The following is a 16735-nucleotide window of genomic DNA, read 5'->3' as shown; positions in this document are numbered from 1 at the left end:
CTCCGAAGTTTACTGCTGGCCTTAGTTTTCCCGAATGCACCAAAAAGCAGTACTTTTTTAGGGTCTTATCTCCCAGAGCAAAAAGTTAATCCTCTGTTCAGCAAGGCACGTAAAGTTTTATCTAAATCATCCATATTCAGCAGGCCATTTAAAACTATGCTTAATGGTAAACGGGTGCTTTAATAATAAATTCAGTGCTGATTTTCTACAATGCTGGAGCAACAAACTGGAATCTAATCCCCTGCATTTATGGCCAAGGAGACCTCTTTACTCCGTACTGAAGAGAAAGACGTATAAGAAGGAGATCCAAAAAGCTCACACTGCAATTGGGAGCCAGGCAGAGGCAGGTGACAAAAGCATGAGGACAGGGGAATCTCCCCATACCCATCCCCTTCAGGGGCGCTGCCTTCTCTGCGGGATCCAGACCTTTGAATTTTCTTCATCTACTTTCATTACAATTGAGCAGAGCTTTCGGTTTCTTCTACCCAGACATATGCAGAAAGCGTCTTTCCTGCCTGGGAGGTGAGACGTTTACTTGAATTGCCTGCACCCAAGGCAGGCATGGATCTCCAGACCTCCTCATCTATGAGATGAGCCGACCTCGAACTCTGCCAAAGTACCAGTTTTGTTGATACTGACAATAAATCTGGAAAGCTGATTCCCTTTGTATTTTCATTTATCGTAAGAGATTTCTAGTTTCAATTAACTTCTCTCACCTTTTTATTCGGGGCAGAGGGAGGAAGGAAAAGAAGGGGAAAGACTCTTAAATCTATCTTCTGAGTCGTTATATGATATTGCATTTTAATTACATTATGGGCTGAATTTGGCTGTCTCTTTAGATAAATCAATATCAAAGCAGCCTTTCAAAAGGCAAAGGCTTGTTTGAGTTTACTCTGCCATGGTATTACCAACACTTCATTAATTTCTATAGCTACTGAGTTTGCTTTATCCTCATTTTTGTTTTTAATGTCTGTTTTTCTTTGCTTCCATGCATGGAATTGACTTGAAAAGAATTTATAAAAATATGCCCAATATACGAGTAATCTTTTCTTTTTCTGATATTTTACCATTTTCTTTAAAATTAATCATTTGAAGAAAACCACAACTTTTTTCTTTGAAACACAAGACTTCAGTGCTCAAAAGCCCAATAAATTTTGATTTGATCCTGAAGTTGAGACTTAGAATCATAGAATCATTATTGGACTTAAGAGCAATATCAGTGCTTATGATTCCAGCTCATCAGAATAACAGGATTAAACAACAGATGCAATTTAATTCTAAGCTGAAAGATAATACGTTCGTAAAAAAGACCATTTTCTGAATGATTTCTGAGACATCGTAAGGCCTTTGACATGTTCATTTAGAGATTACAGCAAGGTGGCATAAATCCAATTCAGCTGAATGCTAACATAAACAGACCTTTTCTAGAGACCTTGCAAGTGAAGTGACAGACAGAATGAGATAAATACTAGAGTTTTAAGGATAAGAGTATTTATTTTACCAAGAAGTCTCATGCATGGCTTAACCTGCCTTTCAGCATCAAGCGTTGCAAAACTGTATCATTTTTGGAGAGTTCACTTGAAGAAATGAAAAGAAATAAATTTGAGTGCATACGTTCAACCCAAGGAATAAAGTCCAGTCCTAATCTGCTCTAACTCAAGGCGTCATCGTAGCAATGGCTCTTTCCCCCTCACTGATTTTTAGATTGTCTCTATATTGCAATTTAACTATCTAAATGTGGAAGTCACTAGATAAAGCAGGTTGGTTCTCCTGCCTTGAAAACTAACCAGCTACAACCAGCGGTGCTGAGGGTATTTTAAATTGAGTTTGGATAAAAGAAAAACAAGAAAAATTGATTACAAAAAGTTAAAGGGGTAGGTTTTTGTCGGTCAGCTGAGCCTACCAGCCATCCCAGACTCATGGAAGACTCTTTCCTATTTTGGAGGAAAACCCTGCCTTCCTCTCCCTGCCAACCACCTTCCCGCTCCCTCTTCCTCCCTCAGGCTGATGCCCCATTTAATTCTAGCACTGGGAATGCTTTTCCCAGGACCAACATCCTACTTGTCACTAGAATAAGACTGCTTGTTTACCCACTTCCTTAAGTAATTCTATATATTCTGTAAAATGTAAATCAGAAAATACACAGACTATTCTAATCAAATATCCAAATATATTCTAGGTCTGTGCCAGTTTATACTCACTCTACACTGACTACAGTCCTCCAGTGAAAGTCTTCAGGAATAAGACAAGAACAAAAAGAAACAAGCTGCATTAATAAATGCATATACAATAGCATCCTTTTCCAAAAACAGGCGGGTATAAAGAGCCATGTTTTCCAGCACGACAGCCAGAGTGACTGGATGGACCAGCGGGGTCTTCTATAAAAGAGTTTCATCCCTTCTTCAGCCATTTGATTGACAGCTCTGATTTCCATCAGTTGATTTCCATCAGTTTTATTTAAAAGCTTGATGTGATTTTTCTATCGCTATTCTTTCATACTCTAATAAATACCTTTTTTTTTTTTTTTTTAAGGAACTATAAGGTGGGTTTCTTCTGTGAATCTTTTAAATGACAAAATTCTCACACACGCCAGCCTCCAAAAAGGCGCAGATAGCCTGGCTGGGGATGTCCTGTTCAGGAAAAAAACCTCACATTATGCCAATGATAAATGAACACAGCTGCTAGGACTGCCTTTATGTACCAGACAGCCTTCTGATTTTGCTCAATAATTGACTTTGTAATGGCATTTTCCTACATTCATATAGAAAAAGTGCTTTTTGTGTAATTATTTTCCTTGGAAAAATATTAGCCACTTTTTTGGCAGAAGGGGAAAGGCAGAAGCCAGGGAAGAGAAGAACGAGAGGGGGAGGCAAAATCTCTAATTCAAGTAGCAGCTTTTTTATTACGCTTGTTCGTACCTTTTAAAATCCCGTGTTCTTCCCAATCTATAGAACAAACTTGAAAAAGCAATCAAGTACTAATCTGGGAGCCTCTGAAACATTGCACATTTCTATAGCTGTTATATTGGATCTATCCTTTATAAATGCGACTACAGCGGTTCCCAGCACCAGTGTCTGCCTCAAGTTTGAATTTTACTATTTGCTGTTATTTTCAGGTTATTGCTACCAGCAGGAGATAATAAATTGGGTTCTAAAGTATCTTGTTTCCCTATATATTTTTACGAGGTAGTGATTTGGAGGAAGAGTGGAAGAGGAAATCAGCTCTGATATGATTATTTCCATAATGTAATTTTAAGCCAATAAATAAATTATCTGTGAATGTAGTCATATGGACACATACTTGCAGGCATACATACCACCACTATGTTAAAAAGCATTCATGGCCAGACAGAAAGAGAAATATATAGGATGGCATTTTAGCTGCAGTGATTCCTTTCAAAGTTAGTTTTTCACTCCTCGGGAGGTAAATAACACTTTTTTCCCTAGACCTTAACTTCATTTCCTTTTTACAATGAAAAACCAAGTATTTCTGTTATTAACACTGAAATGAGACATTTCTAAATATCACTGACATATCTGGAATACAAGTAAAGAGTATCAGGACTGTCTCTTATATACCGGTGCAACCATATTCAATTCTCAAGGCAATAAATCCGGATGTGTACCATATCTTTTGGCAAAACTAAGGCAAATTAATGATTGCCAGGGTACAAGAAAGGGATGGCATATCTTTGTAAAAGTTCTCACTGCCTTTGCCAGGACTTATAAACCAAAGACACTTGGATCAATATGAAGGGAAATTACTTGAGAAAAATCACAAAGGAATGAGTTGTGTTATAAAAACAGCTACATGTGTACAACATAATAGGGATAAACCAGCACAACATTTGTAAGTAATTTCTCTAACCTGAAAGACTTGCTTTTATAGCAAAAACAAAAGATTAGACAAAGGAGAAGCAGTGAATGTAATTTAACTAGCCTGGAAACAGCACCAACCCTAGTCCAGTGCATCCCTCCATTAAAAAGCCTAATGCACCCCATGCCTGATGGAAAGGGTGCCTTTATGCTTTTTTTTATCAATTAGTTTTGAAACCGCAAGGCACAAAGTTGAAGTCCTATTTTCAATTAAAATCTATTTAACAGACAAGAAACAAAGTATGAATAGAAGGCTAATCACAGCATGAAAGAGGGTTAATAGCGGATTGCCAAGAGCAACAATGGTTTAATGTATTTCAGAACAATAAAGATCCTCGCAATTTTATTAAAGTGACACAGACTATTAGCACTCCATGGAATAAAAAGTTTCCCCGTGTCCATATCCTCTGCTGTACAATGGGATCCCGATCCCAACTGGGATATTGTGGTGTTTCACTACAGCAGAATTCGCAGAGATTATTGACAGAAACCGCAGATCTGGCAAAAATTCAGAGTGAACATGGGACTTCCCACCAGCAGTCACACGACTGAGCAGACCAGAGGCGACAAGTCATTAAGAGCGTCCAGGAAAAACAGTGGAGGCAACAGGGATGCTGGGATGCCAGTGAAGGCAATGACGGGAAGGAAAAAGGGATTCTCCAGGATGTCTGAGCCTTGTTGGCTGTTTTCCGGAAAAGGCCACCAGATGCTGGAAATGACTGGGATAGACCGCCGGAGAGGGTGACAAGGAAAACGGAAGAAAAAACCCAAAGGTGGGGATATACTTCGTGAAAGCCTTGTAAGAGTGTGAACTTTGCCCATCGCTAAGTTTAGCGTTCATTCAACAGGAAGGAGCACCAAGGAGCAGAAATCTGTTCTGTGAATGCCGCCTCACTGCAGGAGCCCTGGTACCACGAAAAAAGCACCACTATGGATGTGTCTGTGATACTGGGGCGTGGTACAGGTGGCCCAAAGCTAAGCCGGTGACACGCTAAGCTAGTCCACTCGTGGCATGGCCATGCCAGCTCGGATCCTGAAAGCAGCAGGGCTGCTCCGCACAGAGCAGGCCCAAGTTCACAAGCTTGATTTATCTCGAATGTCTCCTGTTCCAGGACCAGCCCAGCCACCATGGGCTTTGTTATCTCTCCCCAGTGTCCCAGTTTGTGGTGTAGCCTTGAACATACAAATCCTTTTATTTTTTCATCTGACTCAACATTATTGTTTGAACACAATGCAGGTCCCCGTCCTCATAACAACAACGGGACAAAATTACTCAGAACAAACCGTCACTGTTTTCAGTAAAATTAATCCAGTTCCAGTGGCAGGAAATAATGGCAAAAATAAAAATGCAATTAAAATCTTAGATTTCAAAGATAAGACCCTGAACTAAAACCTAGTATCTCATGTGAACTGACTGGGCAGCACATTATTTGCTGCACACCAAAGCCAGCTGTATAAATAAAAGTATTTATAAAGGGATAAATATTTTGTGTTCATATCAAATAGCTTGTTGACAAAAAAGACATATTCTTTATAAGGCCGCTTTTAGAAGGCACACTTCTTTCACTGTCAAAGTCTTTTTATACATTATTCTCTTCATTTTCCTTTAATTAGCTTCTAGACAAGAAAGAACTGAAAATATTACACCTCTAAGAGACATTAGGGAAAATGTTTTTTTCCTAATGGATTCAAACTAAAATTTTTGAAATACACATTTAAACACTACTGTCAAGCACCGCAACGATCTGAATAAAATCATTTCCTCTCTTGCTTCTAAAGGGTTTCCCCTGAAGAAGCCAGCTGTTACATATTTATTTTTCCATTACGTTAGTTGTATCTTGTAAATTCTGCTCAGCATTTGGTGAGCTTACAGATCAATAAATCGGCATCCTCGCAATATAAATCTGATGCAGACTTGCCTGATTATGTTCTACACTTCAGAGGTGTATTTCTCATCTTTTCAAGCCAGTTCAGTCATCCCAATGATAAATAACTAGTTTGGGATGAGAGGGATCCCTAGAGGGGGGTTCTTCTTCCACCTGAGAACATGGTTTCTGTGATTCAGGTCAACTAAGCCGCAGGCTGGATGCTCCTGTTGCTGTACCACAAGCCAGTCAAACAAAGCTTTTTTCACACCACTGCTGACCATCAGTTCTCTCCCCCCTGTGGTCCTAGTCAAGTTTTCTCATTACTCATATATTCTAACCTATTCCTCTTCAATTTCATAAACCAGACAAGGACAACAGGATTTAAACATCAAAGTCCCTAAATTCTAATTTCCGTAGAGTAAATCAGTCTTCTCATTCCTGCAGCTTCACCAGCATAAATTTGAAAAAAAAACAGCGTGCATTTAATACAGGGCTCGTACTCCACACAGGGCTCATATTCATTACAACAGGGCATATCCCGCACCAACTCCTACGGGCAGCTTATCTCCATCAACACAGTCTTTTCCCAATAAATATGCAGGATGGCAACAGCCATAAATGGCAACAACCTGCACAACCAACTTACTGTTTCTAAAGAGTCGGACCTGGTGGCTCACAAGACAGCTAGCACCCAAGGGGATGGTGGCACGTTCAAACAGGGCTCTCTGTCGGCATTTTTCTCTTCCTGAAACTACTTCCATAGTTTTTTGAGCAGATGCCACATGTACCAATTTGAAACACTAATCCCCCAGAAGACACGCATTGGAAGATCATGATTCAGAGCAGAACAAAGAACTTGCAGGGAAAAAAATGTGGCACCCTCATTAGGAAACAGAGCGTACAGAGCAAAGAATGCAAAAACACATATTTTAGAGCTAAAAAAGACAAAAGGGCAGGAAGAAAGGGATGAGAATAAATGCAGAATAATACAAGATATGAATGAAAGGAGTCCTCAAATTCATCTCTGTGCAACTCCAAAGAGGCACTAATTTCTGGAAAACAAAATACAGTGCCAAAACATCTCCCATATGGGAATTAAGAATAGTCTGAAAAGTTCACTCATCAGATAAGAAAGGATTAGACATTTTTGTCTATCAGAAGTAGGGAGAAAGCTCAATACTTTGTGGAAAACAAGAAAGGATAATGGCCATAAAATTATCATTTTGAAACTTGTATAAGTAGTTTCATTAGATGAAACTGCAGGGGAACACTTTCACTTTCAGACCATTTGGGGATTCTCTCAGTAACGTGGCTTGTAAGACAAAAATACATAAGGGAATACACACAGGGATGGATCAGAAAGCAACCATTAGACCCGAAAAGGTACTTGAGTATTTACTAAGTCTTGAATTGTGAACAGACTAAAGGACTTTTTGCTGCTACAGCTGGTGACACACAAGTTTATAAAAAAAATCTGATGTAAGATGAACCAGGTGGAATTGCATCCTAAAAATAAAGCAAAAATGGGTATAGACTGGTGAATTACAGTGGAATAAGTAAGACAAGAAATTATGTCTACTAACTGGTGAGGGTTGAGTATCTCTCAAAGGAAAGGGGAATATAAAAGTAATAAAGACTTCTGTAAGAAATAGTTTTGCAGGGCAACATTAAAAGGTATCTAAGAATAACGAAGGCACAACTACCTCACATACCCGCTATTGAAATCCAAGATCAAATAAAAATAAATATATGGAGACAAATATGATGGAGACACTCATTAAGCAAAAAAATTGTAAACAAAACTTTAGAACCTTGTACAGGTATGAGAATTTAATGTGGATTTTCAGATGGAAAATAACAAAGATTAAGAAGACAGGAAACTGCAATGATTTGCTGGTGAGATGGTAATAAGAGATACATTTTATTAGCCAAGTTTACTATGCTGGGTAAACAATAAAGAAGATTCAAGGAAGAACAGCATTTCACAAAGGTCTTTTCAGTCCTATAATTAAAACTTAAGCAGACAGGCTCCAAAAAACATTATAAGAAATTCTGAAAGTGAGAGGTAAATTGGATCTCATTCAAACAAGTAAAAAAGAAAAAACGTCAAGATATATAAGGCACAAATTTTACAAAAGACTGACAGGGCAGACAGATCCCTAGTTAGAAAGCTACAGAAAATATGGAGAGAACAGCAATCCTAGTCACTAGGGACAGTAGGTAACTAGTTCAGAGAAGAGAGGAGAGATGCTTCTGGATAATTTTATAAAGGATGCCATCCCCCAGACTACTGGTAAAGAGTTATAGTCTCTAGATAAATCCAAAAAGCAAAATTTAATTAGAAAGCAAAAGGATACTCCCTGGCCTTCGGGAGAGAAGGTAAAAAATTCCTGAGGAAGAAGATTAAATGTAGGAACCTCGTATGTTTATTAACTGTTTGAACATAAACACAGACACCATTCCCAGACTCTAAGAGGAATTTTAATTCCCATATTATTGGACACATTTATTGTGATTGAGAGGAGAGCTGTATTGCCAAACAAGGAGAGAGATTTCATAAACTGATCATTGCTTTTACCTATGTCTTTTTTGTTGGTACACTGGGAATTGTTAGTTAGTGATGTTCACCCAGATTAATTAAAATTTATTGTGGGAAAAATTTATTGTGGGAAAACACATTTCAGATAACATTTTATAAAACCAACAGTCACAAAAATCTTATCTCAATCCAGAAAAGCCCACTTACAAAAGAGAAGAAAATGTGTGTCCCATGTTAGCAGCGTCTGGCTTTGAAAATAAGTTGAGGATCTGCATTTCTGCTTTATTTAAAAGAGCTTCCATACCAGTGAACAGATTTACATTAAAAAAGAGGTAAGAAGAAGGGTAACCACCACCGTGTCTACAGTTTACTCCAGACACGGGATGTCCAGGCACAGGGATCGAGGAGTATCCAGAGATGAAGGGCAGAAAGGGCAGATCGGAGCTGTACCATAGGTAGCTCACTTGCATATTCTATGCTACTCTTTCTGCAAAATTTGTCTCCTCCTTAAAAGCAACATCATTTCAAACATGTAGATTCGCTGCTTCTATCTCTGGATATCAAAAGAAAAATGATAAACTTGAAGTATTAGATGACCACATCTCTCTGAAAATTAAGCATTATATATTTAAATGTGTTAAAATTCAATGAGATAATTAAAGAAAAAACACAAGGATCTGTTTAAAGCTAATTATGTTAAAGTTCACTCTAAATTAACAGAAGCCTAACAACTGAATAGAGATGTGGATTCCTTGGACAGAAACATTAAAAATAGCGCAGTCTCTTAACTTAGGTGCCTATACGTTGGCTTACCTACATACACAAAAATACAGATATCTGAATGACACAACACTTTACACATTTACCAAGTGTTCCCTGCCAGCTTCATCTAGATGTAAGAGTCTCAGAATGCAAGAATATCACAAAGGATTTCAAAGATTGGAAGACCTTCTGCCTCCAAATACTCATCACCCATGTTAAAAGTATGGACTTCCTCCTTAAGGCCTATAAAATACGTAACTTCTTTCGGATCAAGACAGGGATTTCTTAGTTAGGTCACCTCTTGGGGGAGAAAGATATGAAATATCAATGCATTTTTGAAAGTAATATCTGAGTGAAGTTTTTCCATTTCCAGTATCTTCAAGTTGGAATTTTATAATCAAAATATAGAAAGATGTCAGCAGACTTAACCCTCTGAATAACTGATATATAGGGACTCAAGAAAACAGGGGCTCCTGTTTCAGCAGATTTAACCTTCTGAATAACTGATACATAGGGACTCAAGAAAACAGGGGCTCCCTTTCTAAATATACACATTTTAATAAAAGAAGAAATAGATGGGAAGACTAAGCAAATGAAAAATGGGAGAGATATCCTTGGGGGACAAAAGAGCTTTGAGCAATATGTATAAATACATCACAGATGGTACCTGTCTCCAACTAGGATTCAACATATTTTATCCAAGAATGCTGCTGGAGAGACCACGGGACAAAATCTTCTTTCACATATGTCATTGGGCCTAGATCCAAATTCTCACTGGAAGTAACCAGAAGAATAACAACTGTGATGGATGGTAATATCCTATTAGACTCGCTTGTTTGATTCCTGAATGATCCCTTTAAGGACACTCAAGAGGTGAAGAAAGAAAAATTACTGTACTTTTGATGGTAGCAATTAGACTCTATATTTGCTTATACATAGAAGGATTAACTTCCTCATCTTCTCCCCATCACTGAAAAAATGGTACAATAAAATATGAGATGCCCTAGTGACGAATAAAAGTATTCTATCAGTTCAAGTTGCCAGAAGAGAGGCCAGAAAAGATGTCATTCCTTATTTATTCACAGAACAAAAATTGATCGGCTAATAAATGAGACACACTGAATATTACTGGATAGGGAGGGATAATAGGGAAGGCTTTCCCTCCTCCTATTTGCACGTGACTATGTTGACAGTAGATGGGGTTCTCACTTTCTAAGGACTACCGCAAATCTGCACTCCTGCCTTGGAAGGGCAGTAATAATTTATAACTTGTACAATTGCTCTGCACGTTTGGTTTTTTTAGTTGCCTATATGAAATTTTTTTGTTTTTAAAAACGAAAGGGTTAGAACTGTAAAAACAAGGAAGAGGTATCCCAGTGCTTTCTTTTTGTTGAGAGGAGAGCTTGTAATTTTTAAGTTTAACTTAACTTTGAACAAGGGGAAAACCTGCAGGTGATCACACACTGGATATATAGCACCAACGCTGTTACAAACTATGTTGGTATAAGGGTTTCACATGCACTCCTCTAATCTTCTCGAGTAATTCACAATACTGAAAAAGAATAAAGAAGTGTGAATGAAGTCAGTTAAAGCTTGCTGCTCACCAACTTGCCGTACAGTGGCTTGCAAGGACCACAGAAGGGGTCAGAAGGATGAAGACAGTCAAGAAATGTTACACGCCTCTCATCAACAGCACTTTTCTTACTTTGAAAGTCATATGCATCGCATACTTGTGCAGAACAACAGAGGGGGGCTTGCGTTGGGAGAGCAAGGTAGTGCCGGATGTTTGGGAGAGGTGAAGCAGCAACTATGCATGGACTGAGCAGGATTAAAACGGGTCTGGTTTTCTATAATCTCAGAGTCTGTGCAGGATGCTAGGACACACTGGGCGTCGAGGAAACATTTGCTTTGCCTTTGTAAGTAAATAAATCTAAGATATGATATTGTCTTCTTATTATCTTACATCTCTGCTCAAAAACATATTCTGCAAGATCTCTCTACATAGAGTGAATAAAACAGCCTAAGATGAATTATTCATCATGCATCTGTATCTACTCATTATTCTTCTAAAAGAAAAATAACTCACTTCCAGAGTCCAAAAACTGTCTGTCTGCTCAGAAGTTGTGACAATATTATTTTTGCTTTCCCCTTCAAATCACAAGAAAGATTGTGTATCAATCTGAAGCAGAGGCTAAAGCCGTATCCGGAATGGAGTGTGACATCTTTTTTTATACTCTAAACCAGGCCTAAAACCACAGATAAATGGATTCAACTACCAAGGGGATGGGCTACCTGATATATGAGAGAGGAAGAAAACTCAACTCCAAGCATAATTTCGCTCCTTCATCCTTTGAAACCTTCCCATACAAGTACACCTACAGAACGGGCATCAGTTCACCCTAGAAGGTTGTGGCTCCTGGCAGTTCCTCAGGACCCTGAGGACCATGCCCTCCTGCTCCCCCTGATGCTGAGTAACACCTCCCTCTGTAAGCATGGATACAATGAGGGCATTAGCTAGCCAAAGTCTACTAATGGCTGCATGTTATCTTTTTTTTTCCTCCCGCATTTCTCTTACTCAGATCTCCTTGGGCCAGACAATTCAGAATGACCCTACGCACGTACCTTCCTTCAGTCGGTGCATCCCGATTTCTACGGTGATTTGGACGCAGTAGACCTCCCGGGTTTGTATGCCACCTCCACAAAGGCCTACATGCTTGTGACGGCGAGGGTCCTGCTGGTCAAGGAGGAGAGACACTTGGCAAGCTTTCCATTCAGAAGTCCTCCAGGCAAACCTTTGGAAAGAAAAAAAAACAGGTAAAACAAGTTTTTGAAAAGACTATGGGTGAAGAAGTGGTACTTTATTAGATGACAAAATACAATTGGTTTAATCTTTATAGCAGCACTTCCCAGTTCAAAACAGGGAATGTTTTGAGACATTTTGAATGTTAAATTTACAAAGGTTAAGTATTTGTTATTTGTCTGGAGTACTTGTGTAAAATTTTTCACATAGCACTAATCTCCAAAGCGTTCTGAAACACTAAATCATCCTGACAAACCCTTTGAGCAGGGTGCAAAGAAGGAACAAAGATTAAGAGGTTCGATTAAGTGCAAAAACTAGTTTTCAAACGTGGCTGAAACCACTAAACCACCTCTCTCTGCCAAGACCTGAACGCCTCACTCCGAAATGCACTTAAATAGCTAAAACCCTACATATGTCAACGGACCTCCAAGCACCAGGCGGCTTTTCTACAGGTGACAGCTTTATAAACGCCTAGGGCACTACCAATTTCTTCAAGGGATTGGCTAAAGTAACTCAGTTCTCTCATTTCAGTTTCCAGAAGTTGTGATACACAGCAAGCTCTAGATAAAAATATTTTCATTCTATATTCAGTTCACACCTAAAGAGCATTAATGATTTTCAAGGAAGGATAACGTTCTTGGGCACAGATATGTGAATGCTGTACAGACAATCATCATTGGTATGTACCAGCTTAAATGCCAGGAAGAACTTCTTAAACCCATAGGGAAAACAATATTGTGTATCAGCGGAAAGCAAAAATTATTTCCCCATCATGTCTGAAAATGCAGAGCATATTTCTAATACAACAGTTTTCACAGGCATAAATCATTTTGATTCACAGGTCACGGTATCAGTGGAGTAAATAAGAGCCCTAAGCCTTTCTTCAGCTTCCCGAACACAAATCTTAGGCAATATTGGTTTTATAACCAATCTGTTCACACTTCTGCTGCTTTATTCCTTTGCTCCTCTAAATTTCATAGTTTACCTTTTCCATACAACCTTTGTTGGCTTTGCGTAATGTAAACTATGTAAAATAGTTTCTTTCTTTTATCCTCAAGATAAACGCTCTCTCCTCGTACAGCAGATCCACAGTTGTTAATACTACGTATGTTTGTTAACCTGCTGACTGATCACTGTAACCTCAAGCGCAACGGAGCGCCTCTGCAGAAAAAGCCTTCCACATTGTAATTCTCTGTATTCTCCATAGCGAGTATCTGACTACAGCTATGGCAAGGAAACATGCATCTCAAAATTATATGAAAAATAAATACATTAGCTTGCCTGAGCACACATCAATGTTCTCTTAACTTCTTATGTTCTAAGTATGGGCATAAGAATGATTTCTAGCCACAAAGCACTTACGAATTTTGGAAGACACTTACTCATGGAAAACATTTGTGAATACTGCCAATTACTTCTAATTTACAGGTACTTTTCAGATGAGCTGTCATGCTCTCTTAACTAATATACAGTATCATGTGCAAATTTGGATACACTCACAGGGTTTATTACCAACAGAGAAAACAATAAAGAATACACTTTTCACATGACAAGCATGAAATACTTGAACTCCCACAACATATAAAGCACAGCCACGAATTTTTTCCCCTAGGAGTTCCTTCTGGGAATTCCTAATCGCATTTCTTGGGCCCGCAGTATTAAATGCAACCTTCCTCTTATAATAAAGGCAATGAAAAGTGCTCTTCATCAAACACCGGGCGAAGAGGATTCCTCCTCCACACCACTTCAGGACATCGTGCTCTTCAGGTCTACACTTTCAAAACTAGAAGCTTAAACATAGAACACACACATCTTTCCACAGCCATGGAAATAGTTGTTTTAGGGAAGTATTTCTTAAAACAATAATTGACTAAAGAAAAACTGATTATCAGTATCTGGCTTAGGTAGTCAGCCGTGAACTCTGGATCCTAAAGACTCATTTCCAGAGGTGTGAGCACCTGCTTCTCCTATTCAACAGGAGCTGTGGGAGTTAACACCTATGAAAATTAGGCCATCGGTGATTAAAATTATGCAAAATAACTAAATCTGAGCTCAGAGATAATTAAACTTCATCAGCCCCTGAATCTAAAAAAAATCCCTTTAAATATTTTAACTGGATACTGTGCTACACCACAGAACAGTCTTTAATGAACAGCTACCAAGTGCTCCGGCCAGCGCCGGCTCTGCTGTGAGCAGCTTAAAGCCTCAGCCCCGTCAGCCCATCTTGCTTTTTCCCAGCTGGACATGCCCTCAGCTGTCCAGAGTTTTCTGGTAACGTATCCTGACCCCCAAGCATTAGTTGTTTAAAAGGTACACGTTTTCACGGCCTTTAACAACCCCACTACACCAGAAACGTATCCAAGGGACTGCTATCCCACTGAGTGGGAAACCTAACGCAAGACCTCTCCAGACGGATGCAGTGACCTCAACAGCTTTGTGCCAGACTGCAGGGTATTAAGCAGCGTGGCCGATACTTGGCATTAGTTTGCCCAGCCATGGACTACACTAAAGACAATGAGAATTAACATTACTTCATGAAGAGAAACTGCATAATCTCTACTTAAATTTAGTCAGAAGCTTGTTAATAGCCATTAGTAAAGAACAGACTCTACTGGCTGACAAACACCTGAGGTTTTTTTGTAACTTTGGCAACCTCAAGCCAGTACTTGCAAATTATCAGCAATATCCACAGTGGTTTTACCACACGACTGTAATTTCTCCAATTGAACGAAGATGACCAAAGCCACCAATGCCACTTTGGACATTCTGTTGTTAGAGCAGACCGTACCAAAGATGCGCTGTACCAGCATTAAGCTAAGGGGTCGATCCAGCCACCTTGTTCTCCGTCCCCAGAGGGTGAAGAGTGTGATAACTCAGGAAGTGGAAGGGACATTATACATCTGGATCATCAAAGTTGGTCAGCTCCAGTGTAGTCTTGTGATCCCTATGCCAAAACCTGTCGGTGACGACAACTTCGAATGTCAATAGATTTAACATCTCATTTTAACTCCTACCAATATCTAGTCAGATTGACACAAACTCGGTATAGTTACAGTCCTAGCTGTGACCCATGTTTATCTACAGACCTCTTTCTATAGCTAAAAAAATCTCAGCCTTTTCCTTTGGCTTCCCAATAGGCTTGTTCCACTTTTTGACAATACTGTTTGAGTTACAGTACTGTTTGAGTATTACAGTAGCTACTTCCAAAGATTGACAGACCCCATTGCCAATGGTTAGAGGGCTAGCTCGATAATGTCCCAAATGGGGACCTCCAGAACCCACAGACAGTTATATCCTTCTGCTTAAGAAAATGGGCAAGCAAAAACTGCTAGTTTAGAAACAATAAAGTAAGTGCTTGGGGCATCTAGGAGGGGACTGGGCTGGTAAAGCTGAACAGCTTTCCACATCATAAGCAGTGCTCTGAATTTCCCTGCTCAAGACCGTCAGCTGAGGAAGCCAAAGAGCAGGTCCTGAGGGTTTCTGTTACATCAAGGCAAAGCGTGCTCTTGCACTGTAACACCCAACTGCGGCTGCAGGAGAAGTGTCCAACGTGGAGCTGGAGAACCAAAGCTTCACCATGGATGGTTCCTGATCCGAGGGGAGGCAATGAAGCTGCCTAGCTGATTCAAGGCCATCATTGCGTGCCCAAGACCAGTGAAGGTCAAAAGGCTGAAAAGTAGTGTTGCTACCATTCCCAAAGCGTAACTCCGGCAGCCTACCAGCAAGGTTCACTGCATTTCCTTTCAAGTCTTTCCTACTTCACACTAATGCCTTATCTTTAATTGGGACACATAATGGGCCTCATTTACAAAGTGATACCATCACACCCATAACTTAGCAGTAACCTCAAGCCTTTTGAAAAAATCAGGTCTGAAAACTTTCCCATTTTCCATCATTTAACTTCTGAAAAGCTTTGAATTTCCAACAAAGCAAAGAGGTGTTTTTTCTAAATCCCTGTCTTGTAACATAGCAACCACAACCAAAATGAAAGATTTAAAGACATAATCATAATTCTGGAAAATCTATCCATTCCCAGTGAACATGAAAGCTACACATCAAGGATAAAAATGATATAATACATTGTTTTAAAACTGATGACTCAGTGACAGCTATGCAACAAACAAGTGCTCAATATTTTTCTGATTTATAGTAACCTCTTGGTCTCTTTAGTCTATAGGACTTATGCTCTTAGCGCTTACACAAGTTTTATACCTGCATATACCCATTCACTTTAATTGAACTATCCCTAATTTATATCACAATAAAAGAAAGTAGAATCACCTCCTACGTATTTAAGCTTTTTAAGCGCTTAATCTAATCCCTTCAGAACAAATAACCAAAAGTAAAACAAAGCACAGAGCTCTGGAGTCCTACATGCAGTTAAAATGTTTTATTTTCTTGCATTTAAACTATTGATTAAAGAAGTTATTGTGAACGTCAGCCATAAAATTAAAAGGCCTTCCCATTTAACAGCAAATTTACACTAATTGCCATGTACCTGTGATGGGACCTGTAACTTGTAGCCTTGCCATGGACATAGAGGTAATACTTAATGGAGCAGTTTTGAAGCTGAAGGTATTTTTTTTCCTCTCTGGATCCTTTTAGGAGGCTGGAATATAACTTCAGCCATCTCCCCCTGCTGACTACAACTCTGCAAGTGCTACCTCTTGACCTGCTGTTCTCCTATGTTGGTGGATGTAGTCTGCCATATGTACCTTCATTCAGTCATGGGAGGCTACCTGTCCCTGCATTAAAAAACAGCCTCTAGAGAATGCCCTTCCTTCTCCTGCTCAGAGACTTGCTCTCTTTCTGGTCTATGTCCTTACCCATTTTCTTTGCCGTGCCTGGAACGTGCTTTGGAAAATTCTTGCCCAACGAATAAAGCTAAAGG

General features: G+C 39.3%; 1 protein-coding gene across 2 annotated transcripts in view; it reads right to left on the bottom strand.

Annotated features, from left to right (window-relative positions):
- THSD7B (thrombospondin type 1 domain containing 7B) overlaps positions 1 to 16735 on the bottom strand; it is a 346109-nt gene that overhangs the window by 192491 nt on the left and 136883 nt on the right. For both annotated transcript variants that reach the window (XM_076343106.1, XM_076343107.1), the window contains exon 6: positions 11667 to 11836. In XM_076343106.1, the coding sequence (XP_076199221.1) occupies positions 11667 to 11836 (170 nt within the window). The remainder of the gene's footprint in view (positions 1 to 11666; positions 11837 to 16735) is intronic.

Source organism: Aptenodytes patagonicus, chromosome 6 (assembly GCF_965638725.1).
Source record: "Aptenodytes patagonicus chromosome 6, bAptPat1.pri.cur, whole genome shotgun sequence".
Classification (NCBI taxonomy): domain Eukaryota; kingdom Metazoa; phylum Chordata; class Aves; order Sphenisciformes; family Spheniscidae; genus Aptenodytes; species Aptenodytes patagonicus.
Note: the sequence above shows the minus strand (reverse complement) of the source record. Positions and strands in the feature narration are given on the sequence as shown.